The 22,135-nt window shown below is 39.8% G+C and overlaps 1 protein-coding gene across 8 annotated transcripts in view; it reads right to left on the reverse strand.

Annotated features, from left to right (window-relative positions):
• Nucleotides 1–22,135, reverse strand: part of CACNA2D3 (calcium voltage-gated channel auxiliary subunit alpha2delta 3) — a 713,664-nt gene that overhangs the window by 373,770 nt on the left and 317,759 nt on the right. For all 8 annotated transcript variants that reach the window (XR_004646516.1, XM_034776516.1, XM_034776515.1 and 5 more), the window contains exons 6-8: nt 10,361–10,492; nt 6,253–6,313; nt 6,020–6,170 (exon numbers count right to left, since the gene is read on the reverse strand). Coding sequence is in view for 7 of the 8 variants with exons in the window: in XM_034776516.1 (XP_034632407.1) it covers nt 6,020–6,170; nt 6,253–6,313; nt 10,361–10,492 (344 nt within the window). In the remaining variant the exon portion in view is untranslated. The remainder of the gene's footprint in view (nt 1–6,019; nt 6,171–6,252; nt 6,314–10,360; nt 10,493–22,135) is intronic.

Raw genomic sequence — 22,135 nt, forward strand, 5'->3', positions numbered from 1 at the left:
CAGCTTCCATTCAATCAGTTTCCATATTCCTCTCTTAACAGATCTAAAACAAAATCCATAGAGAGAGACAATGAAATTTACCTCTGCTGTACTGAGCCAAGATGAGGCCTTCCATTCTATTTACACCCAGATTAGGGCTGCACAAAGATCCCTGGACAGCCTGATATGGAGCATAACAATAGGCTCAAACCAGGGAGCTGCAATTTTTTATTTCTATGAGTCCTCTCTCCCATCACTCTGTACAAGTAGCACAGAATCTGTAGCGACTGTACCAGCCCAAAGGCAGGAGAAAACGTATTACAACCCTACATGCTGGCTCAGGTTTGGTGGAAGTGAAATCCAACCATCTACACTTCAGTGACACAAAGCCTGATTTACTCAATCAGGCTGAAGCGAATTTCACCCTTCATCTACTCTGAATGAATAGAAGGGCTTCAAATGATGCAATTCTGAACGACCACAACAAACTCAGTTGATATGGTTATAATGGAAATTCTGCACATTAAAAACCGGGGGTCCTATTGCTGTGCCTTGAACTCACCAATAATGATCTCCTCTAATCAACTTTGCTAAAAATCATTTGGCTGAGGCATTTAAATTGATTTAACAATCTCATCCCAGTTAATATTTTGTTCATTTCATGTATGGCTTATGCTTCTGAAAAGTATTTTTCAAATTTCAGCATTGGACAGAATTAGCACTCTGTTTTTTATGATAATATTGTTAATTTAATGCATGACTTAGAGTTATACTTCAAAGCAAATTGAAAAAATATGTCTGTTCTCTTGTTGTTGCAGACATCTCTGTTCATGCACTGATGATCTGACCTTAAATTTTAACTTAGATTGCACAAAACCACTCTCATATTTCAACAATACTTTTGTAATTCAATCATCTAGTCCATCAATTTTGGATAGGTTTTGCAATAACCTACCCATGAAAGCGAAAACGATTTTTAACATTATCTTTTTATGTTTATTTTCTGGAAAGACCTGCATTGGATTCTTTTATGTTCTATATACATAGATATATTCAGAAAATAATTTAGTAAAGATGAAACAGTCCATATATATCCAGGACCGGCTCCAGGGTTTTTGCCGCCCCAAGCGGCGGAAAAAAAAAAAAAAAAGCCGCGATCACAGTCGCGATCAGCGGCACTCCGGTGGCAGCTCCACTGCGCCGCTTTCTTCTTTGGTGGGAATTCGGCAGCAGGTGCTTCCCTCCAAGAGGGACCCGCCGCCGAATTACCGCCGAACAGTCCTTCCCCTTGGCCGCCCCAAGCACCTGCTTGCTGGGCTGGTGCCTGGAGCCAGCCCTGTATATATCATATATATACCCTGTCTATTAAAATATTTTTCACTATCCTATCTTATGCATACTTCAATTAACTGAATTTTTAATGATGTTCATGTATAGTGACCACAACTCATTTTTAGTCAGGCATTAGCCCTTCATCTGCTCTGAGCCCCCTCCTTCCTTCCTTATCTTACTTTCTTTCACTGATACTGTTGCTGACTCTCTCCATGGTTTACTCTCCTCCGCTTGATTCTTTTGGCCTTCTCCCATTGCAAGATCCATCCTGCCAAGCCTGATTCCTGGCTCACCCCCAATATATGCCTCTTCACTTCCTGCTCATATACTGCAGTGTTATTGGTAGAAATCCTATGGCCAGACTGACTTCCTCTACTACGAATTCATTCTCTTCCCTTCCAGTTCTGCTATCTTCCTAACTAAGCAATTCTACTTTTCCAACTTAATTGAATCTCATACCCTTAATCCCAGACACCTTTTTATCATCTTTGATGCAGTCCTCAAACCTTCCCCTCTTCCTGTCTCCACTTCTCTCTCTCAACACAGGTTCTTGCATTTTTCCTCCAAGAAAAAGTTGATAAAAAACACCATGACCTTCCCCCTCCCACTGCCTCTTCTTCCCTTCTTCCTTTCCCTCCTGCAACTCTCTCCTCCTTTTCCGGTCACAGACACAGATGTTTCTCATCTGCTCCCCTCTCTAACCTCTCCATTTGCTCCCATTACCCCATCCCGTCTCTTGATCACCCTTGTGTCTATTCTCATCTTCTCACTCTCTTCTAGCTCTTTCTATTTGTATTACAAGCGCACAGTAGTCCCTCCCATCTTAAAAAAAATCCCCAAAACACCTTGAGCCCACTTGCCTCTCCAGAAACTGCCCCAGCCTCCCTTCTGCCTTACATCTCTAAGTCCCCCATTCTCTTATCCTGCTACACATTACGTCTGAGTAATAATAATAATACATGAGATATATCTATCTCATAGAACTGGAAGGGACCTCAAAAGGTCATTGAGTCCAGCCCCCTGCCTTCACTAGCAGGACCAAGTACTGATTTTTGCCCCAGATCCCTAAGTGGCCTCCTCAAGGATCCCCCCCCCCCAGCTTATTCACAAATTCAACTACCATCTCTATGCTGGTGACTCACAGATCTACCACTCTGCTGCAGACCTATCTCCTTCTGCCCAAACTAAAATCTCAGCCTTTCACTCTGATATGTCCTACCTAATGGGAGTCTAGCTATCAGGTCAAGTACAACATGGCTAAACAGTACTTTTAATCTTTCCCCCAAAAGCTCTACCCACTACCTCCTTTTAGGATCACTACAGACACTAGTTGCTCAGGACCATTATCTAGGCATCGTTTTCAACTTGGATCTCTTTCTCTAAGTGCCCACACCCAAGCTATCTGTAAATCTTGCAGATTCTTTCTGAACAACATCTTTCAGATATGGCCTCTGCTATCCATCCATACAGTTAAAAATTTCGTCCGGGCTCTCATCATCTCTCGTCTCAATTACTGCAACATCCTTTTCTCTGGGCTTGACACTGTAATCTTACCCTACTCATATCCATTCAAAATACTGCTACAAAGATCATTTCCCTAGCCCATCACATTGACGATGTCATCCCTCTCTTTGCATCCTTTACTGGTTCCCCCTTTCTCAGTTGCATCAAATATAAGCTACTTCTCTTCACTTTCTAGGATCTTCACAGCCTATCTCCCCAATATATCATCGCTCTTTCACTACTGAGATGTTGACTCTTATGTCCAATCAGCCCTGTATGTACATCAGCAAATGTATGTCCTCACGTACCTATACTATGGTAACTCGGGGGATAAGTAACACATATCAATTTTCACATGCCAGCCTCCATTTTCAAGCAAGCACCTTTGTGTTTTCTCCCATGCTGCCCCTCATGCTTGGGAGGAGCTCCCAATCAGCAGGGCTGCCGGGGGGTGGGGGGGGGGAGGCAAGTGGAGCAATTTGCCCTGGGCCCTGCAGGGGCCCCCAGAGAATATAGTATTCTATAGTATTGCAACTTCTTTTTATGGAAGGGGCCCCCGAAATTGCTTTGCCCCAGGCCCCCTGAATCCTCTGGGCAGCCCTGCCAATAAGCATCTGCAAAACTACCTTATTATCCTTCTTCACAACCCTCCTTAAAATTCTCCTTTTCTGTGATGCCTACAAAAAACTTGAAAACACAGTTAAGCTACTGGTGTGTGGAGATGCCACTGCCAATCATGCTGACTAATATTCTCTCCTTGTTTCCTTGAACTCCCCCATGTGTCTGTCTGTACCACCTGCTGTTTCCTGTTCTATACAGACTGTAAGCTCTTTTGGTTCTGTGTTTGCACAGGGCCTAGTATGAGGGGTCGTGGTCCATGGCTAGGGCTCTTGAGCATTAACACAAATCATCATCAATGGATTCAGTTTTGTGTCTACAAATAAATGTGGATCCAAAATCGGCAAGCACAAACCAAAGCAGCTTGATATCTAACTCCCTGTTTGTGCCCATTTTGTAGTGTGTCTAAGAGACTATCGTATAGAATGTAGTATAAAAATATTATGCTCAAATCATATAAAATGCCTACAAATTAAAATAAAAACTGTTTAAAAAGTGATTTACACTCTCTTAAATGAAGCATTTAATAACTCTATAGTTACAACAATAATACAATCTCTAAATATCTTTGGAGTTGCTATAATAAACCAAGCATGCAGAAACTCTAGAATTATAAAAGAATAAGTATAGAGTTGCTACAATAAGTTAAGCAACTTGCAGCTGTATGGTTATTGTACTAAAGTAAGGTGTTCTATCATAGCTTTATTGCAAAATCACTATTTTTTATACATTTTTCTAGATAGACAGGTCTATTGGGTTTCTCCATTAAGAATATTATTTTCAAGAAAAGCATCTACTTTTCTTCCTGAATCATTTACAATAACTGACACAACTACTGATAAGCACCATGATTACCGACTAAATATGGCTCTTTAAATCTTAATTCTTTAGTTGATACATTTTTGCCACTTAGAACATTATTTAGATTATTTAAGTTGATCACAGTTTTGTTGAAGAACAATAAACCTTTCTTGGCACAGAATGTAATTATGCCTTCCTCTTCTGTGAGTTTCTGTTAATTATGTAATGAGTAATTAAAGATTAATAAGAAAGATATTCTGAACTAACTGCCTGTTATCTGTTAAAATATAGTAAGTGCTTGGATATTTAGGGACTATTTAGTCATTTTACATACAAAAGATCTGCACCTTACTGGGGACGTTTTGTACTACATAAAGTGCACTTGCTTGTACCTGAATAAACTCTTCAGCATATATTGAATTAACAGTTTTTAAAAAATCCTAAGTTTGATATATTATGATACTAACAAAGCATTTCTAAAGCTATCAGCAAGGAACATGGATAAGCTATAAGACAAGGGCAGCCACAATATACAAGTTGAAAAGGCAGCCAACTTTTAGTGCCTGTTCCTGACACCTTTACTCACATGAGTAGTCCCTTTGTGTTTAAGGGTTGCAGAATTAGGCTCTTACCTTGTAATTAAAGAAGTTACTGTGCCGTGGAAAATTAACTGCCACATTACACAGAAATAATGACAGCTGTTAATGATTTAATGTATCATCTTTAGTAACACTGATAATGCATCTCATCAGCTTAGCTTTGCTGCACCCATTCTATTCCTTGCAAAATAATGTCATATCACAAGATCATATCGGAAACTGACCTAGAATTTGAATAGGGTATATAGTAAATGTATGTCCTCACGTACATATACTATGGTAACTCAGGGGATAAGTATCACATACCAATTTTCACATATAATTTTGCAGACCATCAAAGAATGTTGGTGGTGAGTAACATGTGAATTGCCATATTTGCCATTATTTTGTTGCTGCTTTAAAAGTACAGAAAAACAATGGCTATTAGGAATAAAAGTGAAATGAGACCCACAGTGATAATACGCAGATCAAGATGACACAGTGCAGTGAGTTCTGCATGTTGCTTTACTTGCTTCATGACTTTTCTGCTTATGCAGCCAGCAGTTCTGGAACTCAATTGGCTTGGGGGCTAAACACCACCCCTCAGATCTCAGACTGAAAACTTTAGGGTATCTTTGTAAACTTGATGCGAGTATGTTGCAGTCTTAACAAAGGGGCTCTGACACTACAAGCCTATTGTAACTTATTTTTATGTGCAAAGCATTCCTTAGCTTTCACTCTACTACGGAAAACAGAGAAAAATGCATCTATTGGGTGGGGGGGAAAGCTGAACATACAGATTGCATTAAAAAGCTGCATAAAGTCACACACCAGAGCTGTGCTGGCTGCAACTCAGGCAATCACATTAGGTTATTATGGCAGTGATTATTGCAACTCCCAGAATGACATACAGAAAACTCTGCAGTTTGACACAGAAAGTAGTCGTGTTGGGATCAAAGAGGGAATATGTCCAGAGAATGTTCAATATGTTAAGTGAAAGCAAGGAATAAAGTTGCTTTGGAAGAAATGCAAAGAGTCTGTCCAATTACTGAGGTTCAGTGAAATAGCACGCCATTACACAGTCCTCGATACCTGTCCTCTAAATTCAGTTTATTGGTGTACATGGCAGGATGTAGAATATGACAAAGAATACAACACAAAACAATTAATTAGAAAAAAGAAGGGAAGAAAAATACAGAGAAACTCACAGCAATTATGTTGAAAAAGTCATCATCTCCAAGGGTATCCAAAATAGATGATACGGTTTGCTTAGCAATTGTCAGACGGAGTCCTTTCATGCTGCCACTGACATCAACTAAAATAACCACGTCTTTTGGAGAAGTAGCTGCTTGTATGTACCTAGACCAAGAAGCAAAATGCAGACTGATCTTATATTTTTTTATATTTCTTAAAAACACATTGGTGGTTGACTGTTACCTACCATTTTCGATTTCTGCAGTCAAATGCAATAACTCCATTCTCATCTGGTTCCCATTTAATTCCTGTTTAAAAAAAAAAGATTAGATTACAATACATCAGAATGTTCATAATCTGTATCTTTGCTACTGGTGAAAGTAGCATTTAAAGGATTCTAATATTTTATTGATTGAGCAGACATGCTTAAATATCACATACAAAGAACTATAGCAGTAGTTGGAAAAATACTTTAACGAACTAGGACCATGGGAAATACAATCATCTTTCTCAGCTGCTTTCAGCCCATGGCAGGGTGAAGGCTGCTTCACCACTATTCTGTACATCATAGTAAAGAATGTGTCTAGAGCCTCGCTATGCTTAGCCATGGTAGTTGGCAAGAGTGTGATGACGCTAATCAAGTCCATTTCCCCATTACTCTTTCTACCATGACTGAACTTGCCAGGGACTGTCATGCTTGATGGCATCACTCACAGGTTGTGTTTCAGACATTTTGCCACAGATCACTTGACTATGATGAGGTACTGTTTCTGACCCATGGGTCAGAGGAAATATAATACTAGCTTTCAAATAAAGAATATCAACAGGCCAGTCCCCCCTGTTTTTAAATCAACATATTTCTGGACTTGCATTCAATCCATAGCACAATAAAGGATCCTCTTAAAATAACAATGCTAGAATTTCCACTATTGAAATGTCAAGGATCTTAAGGCCTGAACTATAATTTAAAACCTATATAGAGAGATGTGTCAGTCATCAGCCAACCACATACAAATATACAAACATTGAAGACTTTAGGCTCCAGAAAACAGCCTCTAACCAATCAACTAAAAGAGCTGTTTCACTAGTGGCCTGATCTTGAATTAGGGAAGTCAATGGGAGCTTTGTCATTGAAATTAATGGGAGCAGGATCTGGTGCTATGCAAGAGCAGAGTGTTATGTAAGAGCCTGTATTCTGTTGTAGTTTAATGGGGGTTAATCAATGTATGCTTAAAACAATCCTTTGAGATAATCAGATGGCATCAGAAAGAAGATGCCAAGAAAGTGCAAAATAAAAAAAGGAATGAATGAAGAGGAAATATTGCATCTGTAGACAGAGCAGAATACCCAAGCGGAGTACTATCTGAATGATCTGAAGGGTGAATTCTCTTCTTTTATCGTCTCACACTATTTCAGGTTAAGAAATTACTTATCTTTTTGTGCCTCATGTAATTTTTTTCAAGTAGAGAGATAGCCAGAGACACAGAAACATCCTAAGTGTGTCCCTAAGCATTTTTTTAATGCCTTGAAACTTATAGGAACGTTTTTCATGCCTTACAGCAAAGGCAATTCTCGTCTCTATTAACTTACAGAGAAGGTATTTGAAACCGTCATCTGATATGTGGAACTTGACATGATTTCTGGTTTTCTGCTTTATGTCCCATTTTTATCTCACCCAAGGGAGAGACGAGTCTCACAGTACCAGGGAGAGGCTCCCCTTAAGTCAGGGGTGGGCAAACTTTTTGGCCCGAGGGCCGCATTGGGTTTCAGAAATTGTATGGAGGGCCGATTAGGGAAGGCTGTGCCTTCCCAAACAACCAGGTGTGGCCCAGCCCCCGCCCCCTATTTGCCCCCCACACACACTTCTTGCCCCCTGACACCCACCCGGGACTCCTGTCCCATCCAATCCCCCCTGTTCTGTGACAGCCCCCCCAGGACCCCTGCCCCATTCACCCCCTGCTCCCGGTCCCCTGACTACCCCAGGAACCCCCGCCCTTGACTGCCCTCTGCTGCCCCATCCAACCTCTCCTCTCATTCCTGACTGCCCCCCCGGGACCTCTGTCCCAACCAACCACCCCTCCTTCCTGACTGCCCCCTGGAATCCCTGCCCCCTCCAACCACTCCTTCTTCCTGTCTCCTGACTGCCCCCAAAACCCCTGCCCCTGACTGCCCCCCGCTGCCCCATCCAGCCCCCCCTCCTTCCTGACTGCCCCCCTGGGACCCTGCTCTCATTCAACCCCTGTTCCCTGCCCTCTGACCATTCCACCCCCTGACCACCCCCCAAACACCCCTGCCCTCGATCCAACCCCCCCAGTCCCTGCCACCTTACCACTCTGCCTGGAGCACCAGTGGCTGGTGGCGCTACAGCAAGGCCACCCAGCGGGAGCCAGCCACACACTGCGCAGCACAGAGCACCGGGTCAGGCAGGGTTCTGCAGCTGCGCTGCCCCAGGAGCTTGTAGCTCCGCCGCCCAGAGCATTGTGCGGTGGCGGAGTGATCTGAGGCTGCAGAGGAGGGGCCGGGGGCTAGCCTCCCGGGCCAGGAGCTCAGGGGCCAAGCAAGAGGGTCCTACAGGCCGGATGTGGCCCATGGGCCGTAGTTTGCCCACCTCTGCTTTAAGTCATATGAATGAGGAAATTATTAGCATGGAAAATGCTAATTTAATTTGATTTAGCATAGCAATAAAGATGTGTAGTAATTACTTTTACTTACCACAATATGAAACAGCTCTACTACTCCAAAATTAGGCTTTTTACATTATTGTTAGCTGTCTGAGTTCTATTTCTACAGTTGCAATGTTGGCATAACTTCTGCCTGAAGTCACATTTTCATAATTCCCAAGCAAAATTAAAACTTCATTTTTTATTAAAAATTCAAATCCAGCAGAATTAAATATCTCATATGATACAGCACTATGCAGAAAAATGCCCCACGGGTCTTACCTGTTCTAACCAAGAAACATAAGTATACCTATAATTCTGCAAACTTTCTCTCCCACTTTGTTACATATCTGTGCTAGCATGCATGCATGTACAGCATTTGCTAGAACCAGTGATATCTCATCTTGAAATTATGCCAGCTCGCTCTGAATTTCTACACGGACAAGATGCACAGTGAGAAAATGTAGGCCTTGCAAATAGGTTTGGAGTTTGAAATGGCAAAAATTGCAAGTACTGGCTCAATTTCTTTTGTAATTTACATTCAGTTGTATCAATTTCCTGGTTGTCATAATACAAAGAATTTGTAAATAGTAAGCGAAATGCACTAAATTGGATAAATGTACAAAAACATGGTGTTTCAGTTTCAGGGTAATAACACCTGTATTCACCCTTGGTGCTTCCTCGAGGGCACCCACTTAAGGTTCCTGGCTCCCAAATGCCATCTCTCTTGGGTGGAGAACAGCTTCTCTCTCTCTCCTTCCCAGGGTTTTACGGCTGCACATCTCCCTGCCTTACACTGTGATATCCCCAGCAAGCCAATATGCCTATAAGCCACCACCTGTGTTTTAGTTTCTCTGCAAGGGTTATGAGCAGTGTATTGCCAGCAGTTACAAGATACCACACCACTCCTTCTAAGCAAGCACCTTTATTCTTAAGGTAACAGCATTACAGAAAAAGCATGTAAGAAACCAAAAGAAGTCCCTATACACATGTCAAAAGTGTACCAGAGGTCACCCATTAGTCTTACGGGGCCCAAGTAAGTCAAAGTCTTTCCAACCCTTCTACAGGGGTTGCACTGAAGAATCCTACCCATACGTTGGATTAGAAAGAAGCCCCAAGTCAGTTTAACCACAAACTTTTTATGCCAAAATCCTTTGCTTTGTCTGTTGGTCTCTGGAAAATCCAGTTTGAATTAGTATATGTGAGCCTCCCCAAAGGTGGGACCTCTCTAGAGGTGTTTAAAACCTAAGTGATTCACCTTAATCACCCCTCCACACACACACCGGTTTTGGTACTTGGAGGAGCTGTGATAATCATCCCCCATAGAACAGAACACAATCATACATTCAATCCCTGCCCCAGAGTGATGCATACACTTAATACAATATGTTCCCACAAAGATACTGTATGCATTTGCAATATATGTCACACCTGAATTGGGTAAATGCGCAAAAGCAAGTGACAATATATTTGCTGTTGGACTATTCCCAATTTTTTCACAATTACAAATATTAATTGGGAGGAAAGGGGATAAATATTAATAGCCCTTGCTTTTTTAAGAACTGCTCTGAGAACTCTAAATTAAGTTAATGGAATCTGTGGGTGCTTGCAAAATTCAGGACCTGCAACACTAATTTTTTCGTGGAAACCTGTAGCAATATCACCTGTTCATTTTATTTTAATTAATATGCATACCTGGATACTGTCTAAAAAATCCCTTTGCACTTCCAAAGTACTGCCATATGAGAGAAGGGTCACGGTCAAAGTTATCGACAAACACCTTGTTTAAGGATTCTGACCAAAAGACTCCATTTACGATAGCTGGATCTGAAAAAATAAAGAAGAGTGACACTCAGTTGATAGAATCCCTTGCACCATATCATCTTTGGTTGATTCAGTATCTAAAACCATTGGTCTGCAAGTTCTAGCTCATAAGTCAAGGGCACTCTCTACATGTGGCTCCTATGAAGAGCACAGTTTCAGTGAGTATTTCTCCAGGACTTTCTGGGTCTCAGCACCTATTAACTTGGTGTGTACGGGCCTCTGGAAACTATTTTATCCAGCCTTCATTCCCAGCATTCAAGAGATGACCCACAAAACACACCTACTCCAAAGAGAGAGAAAACTTCCTTCAGTAGCCAAGAGAGAAGGGTGAGGGGCAAATGCACTTCCCAGTCAAACTACCCTCCCAACATCTAGCAAGGTGTGGAGAGATGGGTGTGATGATGTACTATAACATGATACTGCAATAAATGGACAATGGTACTGAGTCATGATGATGCAATGTCATCATGTATTAATGCAACATGACAACACAAATATTGGATAAAGTGGCAGGAAGTCATGATGGGATTATTTTGTCTCTCTCTAACATTCCATTTCTTTGCTTTGAAGCAGTTACAGGCATACTTACAAACACGTTCAACACTATTTATGTATTTTACCTAGTGAAAATATATACATAGGTGTAGAAGAGTCAATATATACATCACTAATCTGTGTAAGAGTTCCAAGACATACTTTATAGGTGAGAGTTAAATGTGTTAATTAGAATATATAACAGGAAGGATCATATCACTATTACTGAATGAATGTACTGTAAGAGTAACAGATTATTAATTACTTTAACTCGTAATTTATATACTTTTAAGGCTTGGGATTTTTCAGGATAATGTTATTTATATATTCTGTATGAATGTTTTGAATTTAGTATGGTCACTTTAACTGTATGTTAAAAGTTTATTTGTGCGGATAACATACATAATAGCCCTGTCAAAAGACAGATTCTATTTCACCAGGTTGTACTCTTACACACCAACACTCCTATCTTCGCTAAAATCTTTAGAGGGAGACCCTCTGCATAGTAGTATTGTTTTTAGTACAATGGAGTCTAATGTATGTTTTACTTTATAATAATATATATTATTCAGCATGCACATTAGAAAGTGAAGTGCCTTTCATTTCCTGCTGGAGTATGTAAGTGTATTGTGATAAACAAACAAATGCATAGCAAACACAGCATAGCACTAATTACTATATAAAAAAACATGGAGCTTGGATTTTCCAACACTGACTGACCTATATTTTTTTATTCCCATAAACAGAATAGTACATGAAAGCAAACTAAAACTCTACATGTGAGAAGATTTTTTTTATTATGTTTGTTTTTTCTTTTAATACAGCATAGTATATTCAACTAGTAACACTTAAAATCCTAAGACACCCTAGTACTTTTAGAATGATGTAAAGTGGTTATTTGTCATAAAAGTGACAAAGCAAAATTGAATTAATATATTTGAAAGCCAAGTTTTTTGAGCTCAATATCACATGTGGTTGTGAAATGAGACATGCTAAAGAAAGACACTCTATATTCCTAATACAACCTGCACCTAAAGGCAATGGTTTCAAAAAGAAAAAACAAAGCTAACTTAAAATCTGAGTTGTAGTATTGTTTTTAAAGGCATGAACACACACGCAACTTGTTCAAGTATTTGAAAGAACACTTCCACTAGAAAAATAAAGTTAACTTAAATCAGAGCTGTAATTAAAAAAAAAAAAAAAAAAAAAAAAAAAAAAGCACATACAACTACCCAGATAATGCTTCCACAGACTTGTACAATAATGGCACTCTGCATTGATTTCAGAAGATTGCTTAGAATGTGATTTTAATGGAGTGGAAAAAAGGTAAATTGTTTTCTATCCTTACATTCATCAAAGAAAAACACCAGGAGAAAAAGGGAAATGTCTCAGCTACACATCTTTGAACTCTGCATTCTTCTAAATATTTAGGTTTACATAGACGGGCTGTTGAAAAAGCAAGCTCAACAAAGCAGATTTTGTTTTAAAAACATGTCTAGTGGAGTTAAATTTAGTCCTAGAAAATGAAATATTATATTATATATAATATCAAAACCTGTCAAACTAGAGACATACCAAACACAAATTTGAGTTCTCTCCAACAAATCTACTATGTGAAAGTAAACCCATGTCACTATACAATGTTGGTGTTGCCTAAAGGTCATTATACTGCACAGAAGAAAACCTCAGGTGTTCGCGAGTTTACAGTTACTCCAATAAGTTTCCCTGAAACACCATGACCTGAAATTCAGGATCATTCTTGCCTAACCTACAAAAATAAAACATCAATTTGGAGAAATACGATCCTAATCTAATAAGAAAGCAAACCTTGTGTTCAGTCCTAATATGGCATTTAGTGATTAGATGACAAAAGTGACGTGTTAGAATCTCAGCCATGTTCTCATCCCACCATATAGCCCAACACTATCTTGAATATTGTGATTCTAATCCCATTGAAACCATGCTAGCTCTGTTGGAGGAGCCAGATTACTATTAAACAACACAGCTGTTTCAATGACTCATTGCAGCAGTAGTATAGCTAAGTTGGTCAGGAGTTCAAATCTCACTTGAAACACAAAATTTAGTTTCAGTTCTTTAGGGTTTATTTCCTTTTCTATGAGCATTTTAAGGGAGATCTCCTCTTCAGAGGGCATGCAAAGCACCTGCTCTCAACTTGGCATCTGAGCTCCTTCATGGTCCTTCCTTCAACAGGAAGAACTAATAACCAATCTGAGGTCGGACATCACTGCTTTATGACTTTTAATTTTAAAGGCATTTTAGGGCTTCCTCACAATTTACATCCACGATTTCATGCCAGAAACATGACATCATACAATTTCAATGGTTCACCAGATTTCTTCTATCCTGCATTCCTCAGAGACCCCAAAATCTTATTGCTTGTCTCCACCCTATCCCAAAGGCTTCACATCACACCACCACTCATTCCAGCAGAATAAAACTCAACACAGCTTCATTTGGAGTCTATATGAGCTCAAGTTCAACATATGGGAGGCCATTTTCATGCCACCAGACAACTTTACTTGCCCAGGCTGCAAAGTTTCAGTGTTATAATATGAAACCCTGAGAGTAAGTATTTGAAAAATTATTTTAAAATAAACAACACTGCAGATAGCAAGTACCAAGGGAAAGTGATGTTTATAAATTAAGACATATTGAAATATCCATGCTTGTAACTATAGATTGCTTAAGGATGAGCTAACAATAAGTAATCGCTGTAATGAGAGAGAGAGAGAGAGAGTGTGTGTGTGTGTATTGCCACAAACCAGGAAATTCTGATACAACAGGGAAAATTTTACCCACACATGCCTGTTTTAGCATATTTTCTGCATTACATTAATATCAATAATCACAACACATCCAAAGGCTGATCACTTAAAAGCATTAATCCAGTGACCCTGAAACTAATCAGAAACGAAGAGGTGCATTAAGCGGGGCATTTTAAGTAAGAGGCAACAATTAAAAATCTACCATGCCCTTTAAAAGACAATCAGCTCCTTTAAAATGAATGCTAGATTGTCAAGAGAGGATTTACTGCCTTCCTGCATGTTGCTCTTTCATTATGCTGGCTGTACTGTTAGCAACACTCTGAGAGTGACCTGAAGGTGACTCTTTATACATCAGCCACTCTTATTTGGAAACATATTAGGCCAGTCTCTCTTCAGCCCTTTCAGTGATGGGCAAGGAAAAGTGAGGTGCAGAAAACTTACCTGTACTATGCCCCTCAATCAAGTCTCTACATTCCACTGAGCACAGTATTCCTGAAGTGCTAGCAACTGCTAAGAAGCCAGGAAGAGAAGGGGCAAAAGATCAGAGCTGCAGGCACGCTCCCGTCATGTGCTGAGAACTCTGGGAGTTGTGCTGTGGACATAATGCCCTTACAGTTCTCCTGATGGCATGGCTACACGCCACCCTCAAGGCAGGGCTGTGGCTATAAACTAGAGATCCACCACTTATAACGGGCATGTTCATGACTTTGCCAGCTAGCACACCTTACTCATAAACTAGGAGCACCCAGGTCCCAACATGGTTGCTGTGTATTCATTGGTATTTGGACCAGCTTCTCTCAGTGAGAGTGCCCCCCAAACTACAATTGAGAGCCATTCCAAATTTCATGGCACATCTTCTAATGGTACGTGTGCTAGCCAAATTCCAATTCTGGTAACTACATTCTGCCAAAACAGTATTTTCCACTGCCTGTACTGTTGTCTATTGCTGCCGTGTGCTGTTTGCATCCCCCAAAATACACCTCTACTTCGATATAATGCTGTCCTCAAGAGCCAAAAAAATCTTACCACGTTATAGGTGAAACCATGTTATATCGAACTTGCTTTGAACCACCGGAGTGTACAGCCCCCGGGGCACTGCTTTACCAAGTTATATCTGAATTCGTGTTATATCGGGTCGCGTTATCTCAGGGTAGAGGTGTAGCTACATTTCAATATTGGGTAACGAGATTCTTTTGAATATTTGGGGGATGAAAAGCTGTATGTAAACAAAAAATCATTGCATGATGCTATAAGGCAAACTCAAAAACTATAGATGTAAATATCTTCTGCCAGAATACTTTAAACATAGATCCTATTTTTGTTTTGCAAAGACATGTCCTGGCAATAACCTCTAAAATAAAATTAAAACATTCTTTTATTCTCCCATCTCCTACTCTGGCTGGCTTGCAGATATGTATGATTTTCTTCTATTGCCATTTGTGTAGCTGCTATCAGTTTTTTTTATTGATATTTAATATAAACACAGCCCCGAGGCAAACAGGTACATTGACAGGAATCTGAAATATAATTGCCAAGGAACAGTACAAATGCATGTAGCAATTAAGTAGGTGTCACAGACATTATTGACCCTAAGAAGTAGGGCTGAATGCTCAGCAAAGACAAGCAAGATGTGCCGGCTGAAAGAATGCACCAAAATGGAATGCACAGAATGAAGAGGAAGACTGGCACTGGTATAAGAAACATTTTATTCACATGGTTCACAAGAAATTCACATGCACAGGGAAATAAGTAAGATAGTTCTATGATAAGAGGCTAATATTTACATTTTAAATAGTGTATTTTGCTTTCTAGATATTTCAGCAAGCTTCAAAATAATATATTTGATACTGATGGTAAAGTGCAATGACTCCGAAGGAAATACAATATTGTTGTTCCCACAATGTTTTGGGCAATCTGTCTCATTACTGAGAGTAAGTATTAATCAAGATAATAGATTTAAAATTGTATCCAATAGGTGATGTGATCTTTAAATTCTGCCTGAACAGCTTCTAGAGACATACAAAAGGTCCTGTCCCTATAATGTCTGCCCTGAAGGACAACATCTCCAACACTGCAGAGCAATGTACAGTACCAATACTGCAGCTCAGTGTCAGTACTGCATATAAGACCAAGTGATAGTACGAGACTTAAAATCCAACACACTTGTAGCTCAAAAGGTGACAGAACTGCCAGCTAAGCCATGCTGACACTGACAACATATTTAGTCTGATGTTGTTTTAAAAATAACAGAAACCAATCACATCACCAGTATGATTTTTCTAGCTGGCACGTAAAATAGTGCTTTGTATTTTCAGAGCACTGTCCAAAAAATAACAAATAAATCCTTCACAATGCCCCTCTGATGTAGTTAAGTAACACCCAGTGTCACAGGAGCCTGAGAGCCTGTAATGAGATTAAAATAGAATTTGCTCCTCAACACAGAAAATCTTGAACTACTCTAAACATTCTGAAATATGATAAATTAATATATTTTTATGTAATTGTGTGCACATACAATGCACCTTTCATCTGAGGCTCTCAAAGTGCTTTACAAACATATATGAAGTCTCAACACCCCTGCAAGATAGATAAAGGGTATCACCCCACACTACAGAGGGGTGCAGCTTATCTCTGGGGTGCCTGGTAACAGACAACAGCGTAAGTCAGGAAGTGGTGAATACCATATATATTTGAAAGTAGAGGAAGTATTTAGACATTTACAAATGAATTACCCAAGTTGGAATACAGCCATAGTGTGCTCATTTTTATGAAAAGGTCATGGAATTTTTAAATTACCACGGTGGTCTAGATCTCAGTTTTATTTCTCATTCAAAAGACACCATTCCCAGCTGTAAAGTTCTCCCTAACACAATGCTGGGGCACTGTCTCAGAGAAAAGCTTGCCGCCTAATGAATGATAAAGAATACTTTCTGCAACACTTGGGGGTACCCTGGAGGTCTCCAATCCAACTGCTGACCTCTTTTAACCCTTTTTAGCATGTGAGATGTAGTAGGATCACAGCATAAGGTAAGATGATGTCAGGCAACAGGCCAGTTTCATACTTTCTGAGAAATATAGAACAGATGTTTATATTATTGCAGGAATACTAACAGAAGGATAGCAATACTGAAAGATAGGTATAGTACATGCTTCTAAGAAAATGCATCACCACAGAGCTCTAGAAGGCCAAGGTCTGATTGAGGCAAAGGGAAGAACAATGCAGAAGAGGATGACTAATGCAGCTCTCCAGATAGGAAAGGAAAGGAAAAGTACAACTCTCAACTCACAATAACCAACAAATTGAACGAATAGGAGCCCAACATAAATGCAGCAAGTTCATCATAGAAGCAAATCCAGACTCAGAAACTAAAAGAATATGAAGAGTCAATTCTGACACACAGAAAATGCTTGAACATGTTTCCAAGCAAACTGGATGGAACTGCATCTATCATCGACCAAGTATCAGAGGGGTAGCCGTGTTAGTCTGGATCTGTAAAAAGCGACAAAGTCCTGTGGCACCTTATAGACTAACAGACGTATTGGAGCATAAGCTTTCGTGAGTGAATACCCACTTCGTCAGATGCATGTGGTGGAAATTTCCAGAGGCAGGTATAAATATGGAGACAAGAATCAGTCTAGAAGTCTAGAATCAGTCTAGACCGATTCTTGCCTAGCTGCCTCTGGAAATTTCCACCACATGCATCTGACGAAGTGGGTATTCACCCACAAAAACTTATGCTCCAATACATCTGTTAATCTATAAGGTGCCACAGGACTCTTTGTCGCTTTATCATTGACCAGGAAATCTAAAACTATGCTGGTGGCATGGGAGAAAAAGGTGCTTGACAGACAATACAGGAAGCCAGTAGAACATACTGCAAATTATAGCAAAAGAAAGGAAATGTCAATGCTACTAAATGAAATCAACCATGCCATAAAATATTTAACGTACAACATACCAAAAGAGAGTTATAGCTCAGCTGCTGTCCAAATGATATATGACAAGGATAAGGTGCAGCCTTGGAAACCAAAGCTAAGCTCATAGAAACTGCTCAAGGACAAACTTGTGTACAAATCTTTTCTGTAAGTGTTTTAAAAGCAAGCAGAAGTAACCACATTAAGAAAAAAACAAGCCCACTGTAAAGCAAGTGCCTGATCATTATTGTTAAGTTATTCAATAGGAAAATATCATGTGTACTATGAATGGGGACTATGCATATACTGTAGGGTATGTTGGAGCCTTTTAAAAAAAAAAGAGAGAGACTTTTTTGTTCCTTTTGCTAAAACGTATTAGGATCATATAGGGCTACAGTCAAATACCAAGCCTCTATCAATACACATAAGAATATATCAAAACGAGTGTGGTTGTGTGAATCTGGGTGAGACACAGATCAGACAGACACAATGTTGTCTGTCCTCAGACTGTTGACTGTGACAAATCACTATCTTATCTCCACAATTCACTTGTCCCACAACCTGCCAATAGCTATGGTGCTTCTTTAAAGGCCCTATTCAGCACTTCTTACCTAGGCAAAGCTCCCACTGCCTTCAACGGAGGTTCTGCCTGAGTGAAATTTGGTTAGAACAAGCTTTTCGGATATCAGAGGGGTAGCCGTGTTAGTCTGAATCTGTAAAAAAAGCAACAGAGGGTCCCGTGGCACCTTTAAGACTAACAGAAGTATTGGGAGCATAAGCTTTCGTGGGTAAGAACCTCACTTCTTCAGATGCAAGTTCTTACCCACGAAAGCTTATGCTCCCAATACTTCTGTTAGTCTTAAAGGTGCCACGGGACCCTCTGTTGCTTTTTTCGGATATGAAAGTGTTCGGCTGCTTAAAAACCTCTACAATGACTAATAAAACATATGGAACCATAATACAAATGGACAAGTGCATCTTGGGATGAATACATTTGAATTCAGAATCATGGATTCTAAAACACTAATTGCTCCTTTTGAAATATGGCAAATAAAAACTATAAGAAAGAAACACAGATAAACAAAGTGCAGACAGTGTAAAATGCCTTTGTAGGTTTTCAGACAAACAGTATTCCTAAATGTTTTATGTTCTAGACAAGTATACTAATACTAGACCAAAAGAGCATGCTTTCTCTCTCTGCCTCATACTCCTGTCTCGGTTGTTCTTTCACACCATACAGATCCAAAAAAATCAAAGTGAGGTCTGTGTTATGTAGCAAGATGGAGAGGCAAACAATTACAGTATTCTAAAATAATAGAAAAAAATGAAGAAAATGCATCTTAGAATAAATGTGTAGGTATCTTTCTGTGACTATCTTTTCTGCTTCCCTGTAAACAAAAGCTACAATTGTTACATTTGTCCTACAACCATTTGAACAAATGTCTGGGCATATCCAATCCTGATGGGTGTCAGAAACACAGAGATATTATATCACTTACCACCTAAGTGTGGAGATTTAGACTACTTTCTAAATATACAGTTCAGAGGGGAAAATGGTGCCTAGAAAAATCTTTTTTTCAATCCAGTCAAAAACTTTTGTATAACTATATAGTCATGAGTTTGTTTTTGATTAATCCATTGTATGTCTGCTTCTATGGTGGGTGGCATGGGGGCTTGATTTGTTTCTCCTCTTATTTAAATCAATAATAGGCCAAATCCAGTTTGCTTATTCAGACTGAAGCAAATGGAACTACAGAAATGAGTGGGGCCAACGGGATTTAAAATACAATCCATTTTCTGTATACATGACCATATTCATTTTTGTTGATGCTGCAATTGAGAAAGGCGCAGATGGCTTGCACAAGTGTTTTATTATTTAGAAGCGATAACTGTGTGAGCCCACTAAGCTCGCTTCCCCCCCAACTCAAAAAGAGGTTGACTCATGACTTTTACCTTATTTTTACATCTACTCTTAATCCTGTCTAGTGATCATTTACAATTTTTCACTTTATTCCTCAGGTATTTGTCTTACTCATTTTTTGTTTCTTTGTTTTTCCTGTAGAATGTACCTAACATGTAAAAGGAGCAGTTTCAGAACTGAATGATAGACCAAAGAGTGCAAATTTTGCTATCAGTTATACTAGTATAACTTTCATTGAAGACGGTAGGGTTGCATAGGAGTAATGGAGGGCAACATTTGGCCTAGTATTATAAACCCAGAAACACTGTCCATGGAGAGATTAAAAAAAAATACATTCAGATCTAGAGTCTTACTCAGAATGTGTGTCTGGACAGGAGACTTAGGATGTAACAGCCCCTTTTACACAGTTATGTGGGCTACCCAGATAATAGGTCCAAGTGCAAAAGAGTAAGAAGGGCAATGTGGCCACTTACTCCCTTCAGAGAGCAGGTGGAGCATTGGTTCCAGAAGAGCTACTAAGTGAACAGAGTAGTTAAAGAAGCAAGGCAGGTTGGTGGTAATCCACTGATGGTATAGGCCAGTGGTGAGTAACTGCTCCCCAACACCTGGAAGCAAGGAGGAAGTATGGGAAGAACTACCACTAAGATGTCTCCGTAGGTCAAAATGACTCCAGGGGATATGCCGGAAGTAGTGAACGTAGCTATCACACCAACCTTTCCTCATGGCTGTGCCAAAGGTCAGACTCTAGCCCTAAGTAACTAAACAAGAGCAGCTGAATCAAGAAGTGTTAAAGAGTAGGGGCTTCTATAGAAAAAAAATCATGTGACTACTTAGCTCATCTTTGACATCTAATTGCTGTGGTGACATTCCTTCAGTAGAGAGAACAAACAACTGGGAAGCTAATGTCATTTGCAAGAACAAAACAGTGATCGTAAGAAAGACTGGAAATAGGATCTGACACACAGGATTTGAGCAAAGCCAGATGCAACCAGCAGAGAATTCTGTGCATCTTTGTACCACAGCCAGTCAGAATTAAAAGAAAGAAATGTGGGATGATAGGAAACTCTCTGCAATCTTGATTAAATCTGTAGGTATAAAGAAGGTCTTTTCAAGGAATGAACGATGCAAGTGCTTTAACATGGGAACTCCACCACCAGCAATCACACACATCTTTATCTGAGCAGAGACTGCAGTTGGTAAAGCCAGAATAGTGGGAAACTGTGGATAGGGAGACCATTACATGACATAATGGACCAGAGTTGCAGGAAATTAGGATTGAAAGCAGGGTAAAAGTGATTGGAAATAGCAGTGCTACAGAGAACACTGTTCTCTTGAATCAGACTGAAGAGCTACCAGCACTTCTGATAAAACCAAGTTACCTGCCTTTAAAAAGAAAGTTTTTATCTGAAAGTGTGAACATACCACAGTACTTCCTGTTCTGACCTGTGCTTGGATTTTGGAGAGACAGGCAAACTGGACAGAGGGGCCTATTTAGCTGGCTGCAGGAATCAAGAAAGACACTGGCAAAGATCCAAAGAAAAAACCCATAAGATAGGGCTGGCAGGGTGGACACCAGAACCTCTGATGAACAAGGCGCTTTGAATATTCTGGACTTTGAAAACAATACTAATACAAGAACTAACTAGGGAGCCAAAAACCAAACAGAAAAGAAATCTAGAAGAACAAGAATAACTACCCTGGCCTTCCCCATCCAAGCTGCATAAAAGTTCTCGACCAGTATCTCCCTTAGTCTATCATGCCCTTCCCGCTGTTGATATATGCCCTACAGAAACAAAGGAACATCAGGGTACAGAGGTATTAGGGCGTGCTTTTGCCTTCTTGTTCACTCTGGTTAGTTGAGATGATTTCAGACACATATGTGTGTATCTAGCTGAAGGCCGGAGTACCCAACTGCCTCATGAATGTGCCAAGCAACAGTTTACTGATGATTGGCCAATGGAGATTCCAATTTACCTACATCTACATGAGGGATGATGATTGAGACTTTATAGTTTTCAGAGAGACAGGAAGAAGAACAAAATATCATTGTACCAGTCGCTACCGGGAGAAGGGCTCTGACATGGAATACATTTTAGTTAAATCATCAAACTGAGGTGCTATTCATGAGTTAGTAATTATGTTTTGCAATTCCCATTGAGTTATATGTTGATGTAACCTTAAGTATCAGGTATTTTGCAAGAAAAGTGGAGGAAGTTTATAGATTATTCCCTTTATACTTATAAAATCTGTAATTTGTATTTCTATCAATGAACGAAGTTCAACATTTCTATTTTTTGTACTTTGCTGCAGCGGTCTGCATTACTTGTATAGTTCAGGTATTACTATAACTTTGTTCCTGGTAGCACCCAAAGTGTGTGAGGCATTGTCCCAACAGAAAGAAGGCACAAACCCTGTCTAAGAGTTTACAATCTAATGACAGAGTTTAGGAGGAGGGGTTTCAACATATAAATCCAGTGGTCATCAAGGTGG

The sequence above is a fragment of the Trachemys scripta genome, chromosome 7 (assembly GCF_013100865.1).
Source record: "Trachemys scripta elegans isolate TJP31775 chromosome 7, CAS_Tse_1.0, whole genome shotgun sequence".
Lineage (NCBI taxonomy): Eukaryota > Metazoa > Chordata > Testudines > Emydidae > Trachemys > Trachemys scripta.